The 16,163-nt window shown below is 42.8% G+C and overlaps 1 protein-coding gene across 1 annotated transcript in view; it reads right to left on the bottom strand.

The window, feature by feature from the left end:
- The window catches only part of DYNC1H1 (dynein cytoplasmic 1 heavy chain 1), an 86,207-nt gene that overhangs the window by 63,486 nt on the left and 6,558 nt on the right, over positions 1-16,163 (bottom strand). The window contains exons 2-8 of the mRNA XM_019009655.4: positions 11,439-11,526; positions 7,754-7,927; positions 7,272-7,527; positions 6,730-6,916; positions 3,990-4,261; positions 3,671-3,898; positions 453-1,529 (exon numbers count right to left, since the gene is read on the bottom strand). Coding sequence (XP_018865200.4) covers positions 453-1,529; positions 3,671-3,898; positions 3,990-4,261; positions 6,730-6,916; positions 7,272-7,527; positions 7,754-7,927; positions 11,439-11,526 — 2,282 coding nt within the window. The remainder of the gene's footprint in view (positions 1-452; positions 1,530-3,670; positions 3,899-3,989; positions 4,262-6,729; positions 6,917-7,271; positions 7,528-7,753; positions 7,928-11,438; positions 11,527-16,163) is intronic.

Below are 16,163 nucleotides of genomic sequence, written 5' to 3'. Positions count from 1 at the left end.
AGAGGTGGCCTCTGATGGGTAAATCTGGGAGAAGGAAGTAAACGTGCTCTGTTAAGCTCCTCCTGTACCTGGGGAGCCAGCCTCGCTGTCGTATGCATCTGGTCCGCTGGCAGCCGCAGGCTCTGGGCAAGGCCTTCGTGGCTGAGACCTAGAGCCTGCTCTGCTTTCAGCTGTAGCAGCAATAAAACTGCATTCTGCTCTCTGTCAGACTCCTGTGTCCTTTAGCGCTCCAACTGTTTCTAAACTCAGGTTGTTACTTAATGGCCTCCCTAAAACCCAGCACCATTAAATAGCCCGGTGAGTACAAAGGGTCCTCCTCCCTTGCAGCTCACATGGCCGTATGCTGCATCAACCATGCATGCCTTCTTTGGGAGAACTAGTGTTTTAACTGAGTTCGCTATTACCGTGCTTCATTCGTTACCAGGACACCTGAGGATTACATGAGAGCCTACCTTTTCTTGGAAGTTGAAGACAGTCTCTGCTAAGCGCTGTACATATGGGTCAAGTTTGTAGGACTCCCACACCAACGCAATGCCTTCTGCGATCAGAGCCTGCACTTCCTTTTTCAAGCCAGCTACCAAAAGGGAAATGGTGTTCCGCTCCTCCACCTTCTCGCAGGTCCGTTCATAGGTACGAACGCTCTCGATCAGTGAGATGGCAAACGGGTAAAGCTGGTTTGCTTGATGGGCTTTGTTCACAATCGCCAGTGGGACGCGGAAACCAAGCCATTTGAGGTTCCGGACTTCTTTGGATAGTGTGATAATCTCAGGAAGAAAGTTAACTTTCAGCTTAAGCACATTTCCAGTTCGGCCCCGAACCCGAGTACTTTCGATGGTGAAAATGCGCCCCGAGACACCGAGGTTGCGCTGCTGCACCTTCCTTGCCCAGTCATCAAAGATCTCCTGCGTGTTGAGCTTCATGCGGAAGCTGTCTCCATCCTGCTTCAGCTTCTGCCCCTCCACGTGATTCTCCCAGCCCTTGCCAAGGACATCTTCCACCCGCTTCATGTAGGCCGTCAGCTGCCTGTCGATCTGTTTAGCCCAGATGATAGACCCTGACACAGGGGGCAAGTCACGAACGTGACTCATCTTACAAGCCTGACTCTGTGGGTACTGGACCTTGAACTTGTCGTGAAGAGACTCAATGTCATCTTTCACGCGCTGGATCAGCTGGGTCTGGTATTCGCGAATGGCCCCACGGATGTGAGGCCTGACAAACAGTGCATTAAACCTGGAGAAAATCCTAAACATCTCGTTGGCATTCTTGGCTGTGCCAAGCTGATCCCGAAGGCGAGCGGTGATCCGGGTCTCCACTCTGTCGATCCTCTCATCGTACCTCTTCATAGCAGCCTCCCAGGCTTCCGTGCCCTCTTTGGAAACATCCAGTCCATCCACTTCCTTGACGTTCTCATAAGCAAGGTTTACTTCCTCAATGGCATTTGCATCTGCAGCATCAAAGAGAACCTCAGCCACTTTCATATCTTGGGGTTCAGGGACCTCTCCTTGATTCTGTTGTGCAACTGCCGTGACCTAAAGGAGAAAGATATGTAATCAAGAAATGCTGACCAAACGAAGGCTTTAAAATTTATTTTAAGCCAGGTGCAGTGGCTCACACCTGTAATCCCAGCACTTTGGGAGGCCAAGGCAGGCGGATCACGAGGTCAGGAGTTCGAGACCAGCCTGGCCGACATGGTGAAACCCCGTCTCTACTAAAAATACAAACAATTTGCCAGGCATGGTGGTGCACGCCTGTATTCCCAGCTACTTGGGAAGTTGAGACAGGAGAATCGCTTGAACCCGGGAGGCGGAGGTTGCAGTGAGCCGAGATCACGCCATTGCACTCCAGCCTGGGCGACAGAGCAAGACTCCATCTCAAAAAACAAAAAAGAAAAATGAAAGATAAATTCAGAAGAGAAAAAAAAATATATAAAGAAATTAGTCATTTAATTGTTTTATAAATCTCAGGCATATGTAATTACTATCCGTGTTTTACAGAGGAGGACTCTCTGAAAAAGGGATTAAATAAAGCGTTCCAGTCACAGAGCTAGTAAACGGTGGAATTACGATTTAAAACCCAGGAAGTCTGGCTCTAGGGTCCTTCCAAGATGGAGGAAGGGATAAATGGACGGAAAACACTAAAGATTTGGATGGGCTGGGCATGGTAATCCCAGCACTTCGGGAGGCTGAGGCGGGTGGACCACTTGAGGTCAGGAGCTCGAGACCAGCCTGGCCAACATGGTGAAACCCTATGTCTTTTCCTTATTTTTATTTATTTTTTTTTGAGACGGAGTCTCCCTCTGTTGCCCAGGATGGAATGCAGTGGCGCGATCTCGGCTCACTGCAAGCTCCGCCTCCTGGGTTTACGCCATTCTCCTGCCTCAGCCTCCTGTGTAGCTGGGACTACAGGTACCTGCCACCACGCCCAGCTAATTTTTTTGTATTTTCAGTAGAGATGGGGTTTCACCGTGTTAGCCAGGATAGTCTCAATCTTCTGACCTCGTGATCCGCCCGCCTCGGCCTCCCAAAGTGGTGGGATTACAGGCGTGAGCCACCGTGCCCGGCCGGTGAAACCCTATTTCTACTAAAAATACAAAAATTAGCTGGGTGTGGTGGCTGGCGCCTGTAATCCCGGCTACTCGGAGGCTGAGGCAGAATTGCTTGAACCCCAGAGGCAGAGGTTGCAGTGACCCGAGATCATGCCACTGCACTCCAGCCTGGGTGACAGACTGAGACTCAGTCTCAAAAAAAAAAAATATATATATATACTTATATATACACATATATACACATATATACATATATAGACATATATACATATATATACATATATACATATATATACACATATACACATATACACATATACATATATACACATATACACACACACACACACACACACACACACACACAATACAGAATCACTAGATCTTAAAGACAACAGAAACAAGTAGTTAATTTTTCAAAAAACACATTAAAACAATGCATACGGGCAGGGCGTGGTGGCTCATGCCCGTAATCCCAGCACTTTGGGAGGCTGAGGTGGGCGGATCATTTGAGCTCAGGAGCTCAAGAATAGCCTGGGCAACATGGTGAGACCCCTCCTCTACAACCACCCCCCCCTCAACACACACACACAAATAAATTAGCTGGGCATGGTGGGGTGCACCTATAGTCCCAGCTACTCAGGAAGCTGAGGGAGGAGGACTGCTTGAGCCCGGGAGGCGAAGGCTGCAGTGAGCCAAGATCACTTCACTGTACTCCAGCCTAGGTAACAGAATGAGACTGTCTCAAACAAAAACAGGCTGGGCATGTTGTCTCACGTCTATAATCCCGGCACTTTGGGAGGCCGAGGCAGGTGGATCACTTGAAGGCCAGTTCAAAACCAGCCTGGCCAACATGGTGAAAGCCTGTCTTTACTTAAAATATAAACAATTAGCCAGGCGTGGTGGCAGGCACCTGTAATCCCAGCTACTCGAGAGGCTGAGGCAGGAGAATCGCTTGAACCCAAGAGGCGGAGGTTGCAGTGAGCCAAGATCATGCCATTGCACTCCAGCCTGGGCAACAAGAGTGCAACTTCATCTCAAAACAAACAAACAAACAAACAAACAAAAAACAAAACAAAAACAAAAACAAAAACAAAACACAAAGTTTTAGAATGCAAATCTTACCTGTGGCCTCAGGACCCTGACGATAACAGCTCTTAGCTGTTCATGCTGGCGTCTAAATTTTCTCATCTGGTCAAGGCGGGCCTGCAGCTTCCTGTGGGCAGGGTTGATACGCCACACCATCTTCAGATTTTCTTCCCTTTTTCTTTTGACGATGTCTCTCAACAATACCTGAAGTTTCTCATACTCATCATCCCAAGTCTGGAAAACTTCAAAGCATGCTACCATAACCTAGGATATAATTTCAAAAATGAGGCTTATTATTAAGACATATTTTCATCTCAATGTCTTGAGGTTGGTTGTCTTATATATTCAAACTTACTTTTTCAAATTCTTCATAAGCAACATGCATCAATTTCCTAGTGCCCAATACTTTGAGTAATTGAGAACTCAAGTCTCTTGAAATTGCCTCCACCAAACGCAATGCCCTCTGAATAGGATATTTTGTGTTTCGGATCTTTCTCAAATGTGTGAAAATGGCAACAAGCGCCTGTCTTATTTTGTCCAGCTCCGTGGCAGACAGCAAATCATTCAGAGGGAAATCTTTCATCAGAGGATTGTAGTCATTCACAGTTTCCAAAGCCTGTTTTAGACCTATATTAACAGAGAAAGAGTTAATGGTTTTCACATAAAGTAACAAAACTAAGTAAACTAAAATATGCCATTACAATGGAACATTTTGATGTTGCAAAATATCTAGCGAGACAAAAACTATTCATATTTGAAAAAACAACACGTTATTAACAGGATAACCCTAGTGTTGTTCCATTTTTGCTTATTTAAGAGTATGAGTCAATTCATACATACTCTAAAGGCTGAAGGTGGCAGCCTCAGAGAATTTACCATGCTTTGCTTTGCTTTCTATATCAGCGGCCCCCAACATTTTTGGCAACAGGGACCAGTTTCGTGGAAGACGATTTTTCCACAGACGGTTGGGGGGTGGCGGGGGGGTGGGTAGTTTCTAGGTGATTCGAGCACATTACATTTATTGTACACTTTATTTCTATTATTTTATTTTTTTGAGACAGAGTTTTGCTCTGTCGCCCAAGCTGGAGTGCAGTGGGGTGATCTCGGCTCACTGCAACCTCCGCCTCCCAGGTTCAAGCGATTCTCCTGCCTCAGCCTCCCAAGCAGCTGGGACTACAGGCGCCTGCCACCCCGCCGGCTAATTTTTTGTATTTTTACAAACACGGGGTTTCACCGTGTTAGCCAGGATGGTCTCCATCTCCTGACCTTGTGATCCGCCCACCTAGGCCTCCCAAAGTGCTAGGATTACAGGCGTGAGCCACCGCACCCAGCCTATTTCTATTATTATTATTATTACATACTCACCATAATGTAGAATCTGTGGGAGCCCTGAGCTTGTTTTCCTGCAACTAGGAGGTCCCATCTGAGGGTGATGTAATGGGAGATAGTGGACACATCATCAGGCATTAGATTCTCATAAGGAGTGCACAATCTACATCCCTCGTGTGCGCAGTTCACAACAGGGTTTGCGCCCCTATGAGAATCTAATGCCGCCACTCATGTGACATGGGCAGAGCTCAGGCAGTAATGCTCACTCGCCGCTGCTGGCCTCCTGCTGCACAGCCTAGTTCCCAACAGGCCGCGGACCAGTACCAGTCCGGGGGTCGGGGACCCCTGTTCTATATTATTTTAACGTTTATTAGTAACAATTAAGTTTAGAAGAAGTAAAATTTTATCCTTGAAAACATTAAAATTTAAGTTTTACATTCATGGCTTAATTTAGGTGAACGTATTACTAACTAAGGACATGGAATCACGAAAGTGCTTGGATCCTAATCTATTTATTGACTTTCTTTGGCATAAGATCAAAAAAAGTATTAGGAAAAAAACAAAGGTTTCAGAGGTGTTAAAAAAATCACAGTATACATTTCAGCATAGTGAATGCGCATGTAATGTGTGCAATGTGATCTAAGTAACCGGAAGGTTTCTACTTGCAATTTTCTCTAACATTTAAGATGTGGGTACCACATGTTTTTTGGGGGAAGTGAGAACATGACAACTGCTATTGTCTTAATTACTTGTTCTAACATGTCTTTTGTGAGCACAGAGTTGAACAGAAATGCCTAATAATGCCTCATGTTCAAACATTGTAGACCTAGTATGTGCTAATGCAGCTCAGTCAAGTTATAAAGTTTTTAAAAGAATTTAAAAATAATTGTAATAATGACTGTGAGTGGTAGCTCACGCCTGTAATCCTAGCACTTTGGGAGGCCAAGGCAGGAGGATTGCTTGAGACTAGGAGTTTGATACCAGCATGGGCAACATGGCAAGTCCCCATTTCTACAAAAATTCAAAAATTAGTTGGACATGGTGGTGCATCCCTGTAGTCCCAGCTACTTGGGTGGCTGAGGTGGGAGGATGGCTTGAGCCTGGGAACTCCAGGCAGCAGTGAGCTATGATCATGCCACCGCATTCCAGCCTGGGCAACAAAGTGAGATCCCATCTCTTTAAAAAAATATATTTTAAAAATTTTAAAAAGAAAAAAACAAAACAAAACAAAACAAAACAACATCACTGGCACTGTTCTCCACTCAGAAAACTAAATTCATTTTGGCCACTTATCAGAATAGGGAGGAAGACAAAGAAGAGAAAGGAGCAAGTAAAAAGAAGAAGAGAAAGTGGTACTGACCAGTTCTTTTTCCACAACCCTCTGGGCAAACAGAACTGCTTCACTTAAACCACCTTCTTGCCTGGCCTGTCAAAAGCATACTTGACTTTGTGCCAATTGTACAGCCGACTCGTGGAGATGACTCATGGAGCCCAGCAGTGGGGAAACAAGAAGGAATCTGTGCTCATACCTAGAGACTGTTTCATGTTCTTAAATCCCCTGAAGGGAAAGGGGAAAGCTAAGTGTGTAGGAGAATAATTTTCATTACTTGGAACGGAGGGAAAGATAAGATGTGATGTAAGAAAGGAAATGGTTAAAAACGACAGTACATCTGTGAAAACTACAGTTTTCATTTAAATTATCAAGTAAGATCTCGTAAAAGCCAGATCAATAACTTACTGATCAGATTATTAGTTCTAGTTGTTACCTGTGTCAGTGTCAAAACTGACGGTGGCATGGAAGCGCTTGCCATGTTTCAAGATATCCAGAGTCAGGAGAACTTCCGGGCTCTCCCGTTTCTCCTGGATGCGATATAACGCACGTTCCAAGTTTAGCCAAAAACTAATTTCCTGTAAGGCAGTTCCTGATGCAGGATCTCGATCCAGTTTGGTCACCTTTGAAAATAAAATAACATCCAAGGGTATTCACTATTTAAACAAGGTAGAACAGATATCGTTAACAAAACACATGCATTACAACTCAATTTTTATATTTCAAGTAGATTTCCTTCCCTGTAAATCAAAAGTGGCTTGATTTGAAATCAAAGGTATGAGACTGCTGAGATTAATGCTCTATCAGGGTGACTACTCAAGCAATCTCACACTGTCCCCTGACCATTCCACCCAGACCAAGGCTAGTCCTGCACTGGACAGTCCCAGGACCAAGAGGCGGCACCACTAACAAGTTATCACATAATTTACCTCACTTAAAGTAACATATTTTACATAACTTTCAATCCTGTGCTCTTACTTTTTGAATTTCTCGGATCCAGCGGTTAACTCCAGATTGTAACTGATTAAGAAATGTTGGGTCTTCAACCTTATCACCAAAGTCTGTAACTTTTGGCTTTTCTCCACGCTCATAACACTGTTTTGCAACATTTGTGATCATTGGATGAATCGGCAGGCTGATCTCCGGAATTTCAATATTTTGCTGCAAGTGAAGGAGTCCCATTTCGAGTTCTGCAATCTTCTTTTCAACTGAAGGAGCCATTTTATCACCATCCCTAAAAACAGATTTCATACCTCAACATTTAGTATGCTATTGGTCTCCAAAGAGATCCCATCATTTCAGGTCTGTCAAATAGTGATGACACACATATTTATTAATACACAGGGTTTATATTCCCTCGGCTCACTAGCGTTACCCTCCCAATTCCCAAGTTTTACACCGAGTTCTATACTATCTTGTGAACATTAAGTGAAATATAACATTCAAACCACAGTTTTTACCTGTCTGCCTTGCCAGACTCTCTAATGTAGGACTTAAAAAAAGGAGCCACTGCATTGCTAATGAAAGAATGCAAAGTTTCGTAGGGCGAGTCTTCACTGAGTGTAAGGACCCGGAGCTGAGAAGACACGGGTTTATCTGCATCAATCACGGGAGTACGTTTAATGAATGCCAAGCTAAAAAGAAAAATAAAACAAGAAATTAGAAAAGTTACACTTCTAATTAGGCTTATTAATTTAAAAATCATACTAAGAATATACTGAAGTGTTGCTTTTCTAATAGTGAAATGCACTGCTTGTCTTTAGTACATGAGAGCTACTGAATCAAGGTTATGGTTACAGAATGTGAACAAACATGAAAGCAGGCAAAGTTAACTTGTCTCATACATGGGTTGAATTCATAATATTGGCCTAAAACTAACCTGCCCTAGAAATACAAGTAGTACTTAAATCTGATCTTACACTAATTTGTAACATTTATTTACTGTACTAAGTAAACAAAAGTTGCTCACTGGTTAAGGTGACAAGAGGGCATTCCAGGCTCCCCTTAGCCTGGTCCTACTCAGCTCTTCCTGTTTCACCTCCTGCTATGTATCCTCTTTCCCACCCTGAGACAGCACTTAGACCAGATGTCCCATTCCCTAAACACATCACATGCTTTGTGCCTTTGCTTAAGAAATCTATATTGATCTGCTGAAATTCTAACCCTCATAACTCAATTCCAGTGTGACCTCTTCTGTGGGCTTCCCCTAATCAGAAGCAATCTCTCCAATCTTCATGTTTCCATTGTATTTTGACAAGTATTACAATTAGTTATATATCTGCCAATCTTTCTCCCAAAGACAAGCTTCTTGGGAACAGGAAGCAGGTTGTATTTCTTTGTGTACTACTCTATACCTACTGCCACACCTTGCACACAACAGGCACTCAAAGTTGGTTAAATTAATGCCTTCAAGGTAATTAATAAAATTTGAATTTTCTAATTCCCTTGCCAGTACTTTATACACAATACTTCATATGCCAGGCGTGGTGGTTCATGCCTGTAATCCCAGTACTTTGGGAGGCTAAGGTGAGTAGATCCCTTGAGGTTAGGAGTTCGAGACCAGCCTGGCCAACATGGCGAAACCACATCTCTACTAAAGATACAAAAATTAGGCCGGGCACAGTAGCTCACACCTGTAATCCCAGCACTTTGGGAGGCCGAGGCGGGCGGATAACTTCAAAAAGTTATTCAAAAACTTCAAAATCCCATCTCTACTAAAAATACAAGAATTAGCTGGGCATGGTGGCACATGCCTGTAATCACAGCTACTCGGGAGGTTGATGGAGAATCACTTGAGTCCGGGAGGCGGAGGTTGCAGTGAGCCAAGATCGCGCCACTGCACTCCAGACTGGGCGACAGAGCGAGACTTCGTCTCAAGAAGAAAGAAAAAAAAATTAGCCAGGTGTGGCGGCAGGTGCCTGTAATCCCAACTATTCAGGAGGCTGAGGCAGGAGGATCGCTTGAGCCTGGGAGGCAGAGGCTGCAGTGAGCTAAGATTGCCCCACTGCACTCCAGCTTGGACGACAGAGTGAGACTCCATCTCAAAATAAACAAACAACCCAAAAAACTTCATATAACTGTAAAGTCAATGAAACTTTCTGATGTAACGCATTGAGAAAGAATGAAGTCACAATAGTATTTCTGCCAAAATCGTATAACCTGAATCTAAACATCAGGCAAACCCAACAGTTCCATGAAGCTATTGGTGTGCAAATGTCAAACAAGTCAGTGTTCATAAAAGGTACACAAAGGCTGAAGTACTACCCCAGATTAAAGGAATTTAGAGTGACAAGAAACCAAAGTGTGATTCTGGACTGGACTCTGAATTAGGGGAAAATTACTATAAGGGACATCATTGAGACGATGTGAACATGTACTATAGAGAACAATACTGCAGCAATCTTACACTTCTTGAATTTGATCATTGTACTGAGGCTACGAATGAGAATGTACTTGTTCTTAGGAAATACACACAAGTATTTAGGGATAAAGGAGCATATTGTCTATAACTTACTGTCAAATGATTCAGGGGAAAGATGATAATGCAGAAGTGGCAAACATTAACAACTGATATCTGGGAGTTCTATATACTATTCACGCAACTCTTCCGTAACCTGAGATTACTCAAAATAAGCTTAAAAAAATGCGGAATCCATTATGACATTTACATATTTAAATTTGGACGTCTACTAGGATAAATCAGCACAATCTTTCTGAAAAGTGGAAAATCTGGTAACACGCATTAAAAATTTTAATGATGTTTTGCATGTGAACTAGTAATGCTATCTTTAGAATTTATCCTAAAAAGAATCAAACCTGTATATAGAATGTTTACTAGTTATCTGTAATAATGAAAAATCAGATATCCAGTTGTCCCTTGGTATCTGTGGGAAATTGGTTCCAGGACTCCCCTGAACACCAAAATCCGCAAACGTTAACTTGCTTATATAAAATGGCACAGTATTTGCATATAACCTATGCACATCCTCCAGCATACTTTAAATAATCTCCAGATTACTTATAATCCCTAACACAACATAAACAATATATAAATAGTTGTTATACTGGCTGTTTTTTACTTGCTTTCTTTGTTATTTTTGTATTGTATGTATTGCTTTTTTCCCGCAAATATTTTCTATCTGTGGTTGGTTGAATCTGCAAATGTGGAACCAGATATGGAGGGCCGACTGTAACCTGAGAGTAGCATCAGACATGTTACATATATTACAGCTCAAACAGAAGATAGATGCCATGATATGGCAACTAAAAGGACAGTATTTTAGAATTTATATTGTCTTGGAAATCTTCCTAATTTGAAGACATGAAATCAAAGACACTGAATTTAAAGACCAGAAATCTTTTGAGCGTTTTCTTTTCCTTTTTTTTTTTCTTTTTTGAGACAGAGTTTCGCTCTTGTTGCCAAGGCTGGAGTGCAATGGCACAATCTCGGCTCACTGCAACCTCTGCCTCCCGGGTTCAAGCTATTCTCCTGCCTCAGCCTCCCAAGTATCTGGGATTACAGGCATGCAGCGCCACGGCTGGCTAATTTTGTATTTTTAGTAGAGACAGGGTTTCTCCATGTTGGTCAGGGTGGTCTCAAACTCCCGACCTCACGTGATCCGCCCACCTCAGCCTCCCAAAGTGCTGGGATTACAGGCGTGAGCCACCGTGCTGGGCTTGAGTGTTTTCTTAATGTGTTTGTCTGAGTCAATTAAGATTGATATTAATTTTAGGCTGGGCACGGTGGCTCACGTCTATAATCCTAGCACTTTGGGAGGCTGAGGCGGGTGGATCTCCTGAGGTCAGGAGTTCGAGACCAGCCTGACCAACATGGAGAAACCCTGTCTCTACTAAAAATACAAAATTAGCCAGGCGTGGCAGTGCATGTCTGCAATCCCAGCTACTTGGAAGGCTGAGGCAGGAGAATTGCTTGAACCCAGGAGGCAGAGGGTGCAGTGAGCCGAGATCGCGCCATTGTACTCCAGCCTGGGCAACAAGAGCGAAACTCCGTCTCAAAAAAAAAAAAAAAAAAAAGATTTATATTAATTCTCTTAGTAAGAATTTCTGAGTTTGAAAAGAAAAAAGATTCCTATTAATTCTCACAAATTTATAACCTGAGATAATGGTAATATTCGTACTACTCACCTATTGGATTTAACCCCATAATGAATGTCTATGTTGATGTTATAGGAAATGAATTCTTTTTCTTCTTCTCCTTCATCACCGACGTCCTCTACAAATCATAATAAGTATATCAAATTAATATCAACATTTCCAATTTCTTATTTATCAACTGCTTGGACAATGACTATTCTCTCCCTACTCTCAGCCTGACATATCAACACCTACATGACTTGGCACTATTTTTCCCTTCCTATCCGTTTTTTTCCTCACTGCTGACTTTGCTGTGTGACTTTGGGCAAGGTGGTTGTCTGTGAAGTGGGGTAGTGTGAGCATGCCAGGGCTTCTGCAAGGATAACTGAGTTGGCGCATGAAAGCACTGGAACAGGGCCTGGCAGTGGGCAGTGCTAGCCGCTGCTGGCTATGGCCAAGTTCTCAGCATCCCATCCCAGGAAGCTCATCCATTGTGCTTCAAACACAGAAGTCACTTTCCACCCCTGCTCTCAAGAATATTCTGCTCAGCCGTTCACTCAGCACCACCTGTGTGATAGGCATTTTACTAAGCACTTTATAGCTATCATACATTTAACCCTATGGGGTTGGTGTGACTATTATTATCCTTGTTTTCTCCATAAAGAATATCAGTAACTTGCCCACAGATACTTGGGTGGGAAGCAACAATGTGAGAATTCAGAAGTTTGTGATTCCAAAGTCCAGGCTCCTCACCACAATGTAGCATGGCCAGTTTTCATCAAGGCCAGGCCCAAGACAAACCCCAATCAAGAAAAGTATCAAGAAACATCCCAAGGGTCACTGAGAAGCATTCGTCTAGCCTTGCCCTCTGCTGCACCACACCACTTATCTGAGTCTGCTCTGGGTTTGACTTATGAATGTATCTTCCTCCCCGGCTGTGAGCTCTTGGAAGGCAGAGACTACGCTAGATTCCACGCAATACAACAGGCACACGGTAGTCACTTTCAAAAGCTTACGGAGGCCGGGCGCGGTGGCTTACGTCAGTAATCCCAGCACTTTGGGAGGCTGAGGTGTGGACCACTTGGGCTCAGGAGTATGAGACTAGTCTGGACAACATGGTGAAACCATGTCTCAATTTTTTCATAATAAAATTTAAGTTTAAAAAAGCTTACTGGAAATTAATAGTAAGGTAGCCTCAAGAAGCATGTGAACCAAATTTCTAAATTAAAAATCAAGATTGAAAAACTAAAAAAAGTATAAGAGTAGAAAATAATCTAAACCTCTACATCTAGTACTAATCCATGCGATGCCTAAACATTCTAGTCAAATTATCTTTGCAATAACGAACTGTATGAAATACATGTTGGCAAAAATTACAATCTATGGATTAATTTAACATGATTATTTTATACATAGTTCACCTTTTAAAAGTCATGATGTAATAGAAAGGGAAGGCTGGGCGTGATGGTGCATGCCTGCAACCCCAGCACTTTGGGAGGCCAAGGCAGGTGGATCACCTGAGGTAGAGAGTTCGAGACCAGCCTGACAAACATGGAGAAACCCCGTCTCTGCTAAAAATACAAAATTAGCCAGGCATGGTGGCGCATGCCTGTAATTCCAGCTACTCGGGAAGCTGAGGCAGGCGAATCGCTTTAACCCAGGAGGCGGAGGTTGTGGTGAGTTGAGATCACGCCATTGACTCCAGGCTGGGCAACAAGAGTGAAACTCCATCTCAAAATAAATAAATAAATAAATAAATAAAGGAAAGGGCAGTAGTTTCAACAGATCAAGTTCTATTGCTTAGAAGATATGTGACCTTGAGAAAGTCATTTTTCTTTCTCTGGGCTTCAAATTTGTAAGGTGTAAAACGGGCGGTGGAGCAGGCAGTAGAATATTGAGTTAGGTGGTTATAAGGTTTCATTAAGCACTAAAAACTATGAAACCTGGTTACACAGGGTCTGAGCAAAAGCTATTTGCTTCCTTAGCTGTTGTTTTAAAAATCTTGCTCCTTCTGTAAGCATTTTATTTTAATTAATTAATTTATTTATTTAGAGACAATGTCTTGCGCTGCCGCCCAGGCTGGAACGCAGTGGCTGCATCACAGCTCACTGCAGTCTTGATCTTCTGGGTTCAAGAGATCCTCCTGCCTCAGCCTCCCAAAGAGCTGGGACCCCACGCTCATGCCACCACCTTCAGTGGATTTTTAAAACATTTTTTAGAGATGGGGTCTCTCTATGTTGCTCAGGCTGGTGTCAAACTCCTGGGGCTCAAGAGATCCTCATGCCTCGGCCTGGCACTACAGGCATGAGTCATTGCGCCCAACCCCTGCTTCCTTAGTTTTAAGATGAGACAAATACAAAATTCACACTAAAGAGTATAAAATATTAGTCTATCTGGCCAGGCGCGGTGGCTCATGCCTGTAATCTCAGCACTTTGGGAGGCCGAGGCAGGCAGATCACTTCAAGTCAGGAGTTCAATACCAGCCTGGCCAACATGGTGAAACCCTATACCTACTAAAAATTCAAAAATTAGCTGGGTGTGGTGGTTGGCACCTGTAATTTCAGTTATTTGGGAGGTTGGGGTAAGAGAATTGCTTCAACCTGGGAGGTGGAGGTTGCAGTGAGCTGAGATTGATCTCAAAAAAAAAATTAGTGTATCTATCGAGAGAACAATAATTCTTCCAAATTATTGTTTTGGGTATATTTGGATATAATTTTAGGAAGAGGAAGGAGTAGGCAGCAGAACATTCTAGTATGCCAGATACTTGCTATTTTTTAAAATGACTATTAAAAAAACTAAAGAAATCAACCAATTTTTCTAACCACTCAAATGTAGCTAGACCACAACAGAAATCACACTGCCTGAAAGCAGCCACACACGATTACAACCTGTAAAATGTAAGCATAGAGAATAAAGAACTATCTCCAAACTGAAACAGCTGTCAAAGTACTGCGATGATTTTCTCCCTCAATTTTCTGAATTTTCCATATTGTTCTACCATTTATATAAAATATGCCATCAAAATAACACCGAAACAATATACAGAAAATAAAATTAACATTCTATAATGATGAAAGGAAATCACTGACGCAACTAAAAATATGGCTTGTTAACTCTGAATCATTTCTACCCCCCATAAAGAGTCATCATTGATACAAATAAAATCACACAGAAACTGCGCAGTCCGGACACAGCATCTGAGCATGTGGCCTACACTTCCTAATGCAAACCGGGTTAGGGGAACTAGGTGCCATTCCAAGAGATGAGTCACCGCTGCGTGGTGAGCGCTCCAGCTCTGCCCTGGGAATACTGCAATGCAGTAGAATGCTGCTTCAGCTCAGGAAGGCACACCCAATGACATAATCCTCAAACAACGATAATGCAAATAGATATTCCCTGCTGCTTTGCTAAATTCTAACTTCTCTTGATAATAACTTATGGAAGTCACTACGAATCAGTCACAGAAAACATCTTGGACTAGTCTTTCTGTGCATATTCCCTATAAAGACACCGATCAAACACAGTTGAGTATGTCTAACTCCCATTTACAGTCACACAATTTAGGACACTGTTTCAAAAACTGCCATCAAATAATAATCTGACATTCTACTTTTCTTTTCTTTTTTTTTTTAAATAGTTGTCCAGAGGAGGAAGGACACTTGATTATTCTTAATAACAAAGAGGCTATTAGCCCTGTTATATTTATAAGCTTACATACAAACACAATCTGCACGTTTGATTAGGTAATACCACTTTCAGTAAAATTTGAATCCATTTCCCTATGCTTGGCAAAGTTACTAGTTAATACAAAGTTACTGTTAACATGTAACAGACCAATACTGTACTATCTGTCCATGCCGTCAAAGAATCAAAGTACTGGGCCTGCTTCATGAGTTCCTTCCCTGCAAGCTATACTGACACACATTACAACAACTTGTGAACACTTCCTTGGTTAACTTTTGAGAGTTTATTGAATTTCTAGAGATGTTCAAAATGGCATTTGGCACTAACGTGTGTATACTTTTATTCAAAGACTAGTTTAATGTATTTCAAACTACTAGTAATTTGTATCATTAAACTATGAATTAGGTAAGCATTACATCTGTTTTATTTTTTTTGAGACAGGATCTCACTCTGTCACCCAGGCTGGAGTGCAGTGGTGCAATCACAGCTCATCGCAGCCTTGACCTCTCTGGGCTCAAGTGATTCTCCTACCTCAGCCTCCTGAGTAGCTGGGACTACAGTTGTGCATCACCATGCCTGGCTAACTTTTGTATTTTTGTAGAAACAAGGTTTCTCCATGTTGCCCAGGCTGGTCTTGAACTCCTGAGCTCAAGTGATCTGCCTGCCTCAGCCTCCCAAAGTGTTGGGATTACAGGGGTGAGCCACTGCACCCAGCCAGCATTATGGCTTGCCTAATGGAATACAAAAACTATGCAATTTCAATTACCTTAAAAACTATACCACCCTCGACTGGGCCCAGTGGCTCATGCCTGTAATCCCAGTACTTTGAGGGGCCAAGGTGGGTGGATCACTTGAGCTCAGGAGTTTGAGACCAGTCTGGGCAAGATGGTGAAACCCAATTTCTACAAAAAATACAAAAATTAGCAGAGCGTGGTGGTGCATGTCTGTGGCGGGAGGATCTCTTGAGCCCAGGAGACTGAGGCTGCAGTGAGCTGAGACTGCAGCACTGCACTCCAGCCTGGGCGACAGAGCAAGACCCTGCCACAAAAAAAAAAAAAAAAAAAAAAGAATGATACGGCCCTCTCCTGAGTA

Source organism: Gorilla gorilla, chromosome 15 (assembly GCF_029281585.2).
Source record: "Gorilla gorilla gorilla isolate KB3781 chromosome 15, NHGRI_mGorGor1-v2.1_pri, whole genome shotgun sequence".
Lineage (NCBI taxonomy): Eukaryota > Metazoa > Chordata > Mammalia > Primates > Hominidae > Gorilla > Gorilla gorilla.
The sequence above is the reverse complement of the archived record's forward strand: the minus strand, read 5'-3'. Positions and strand labels throughout refer to the sequence as shown.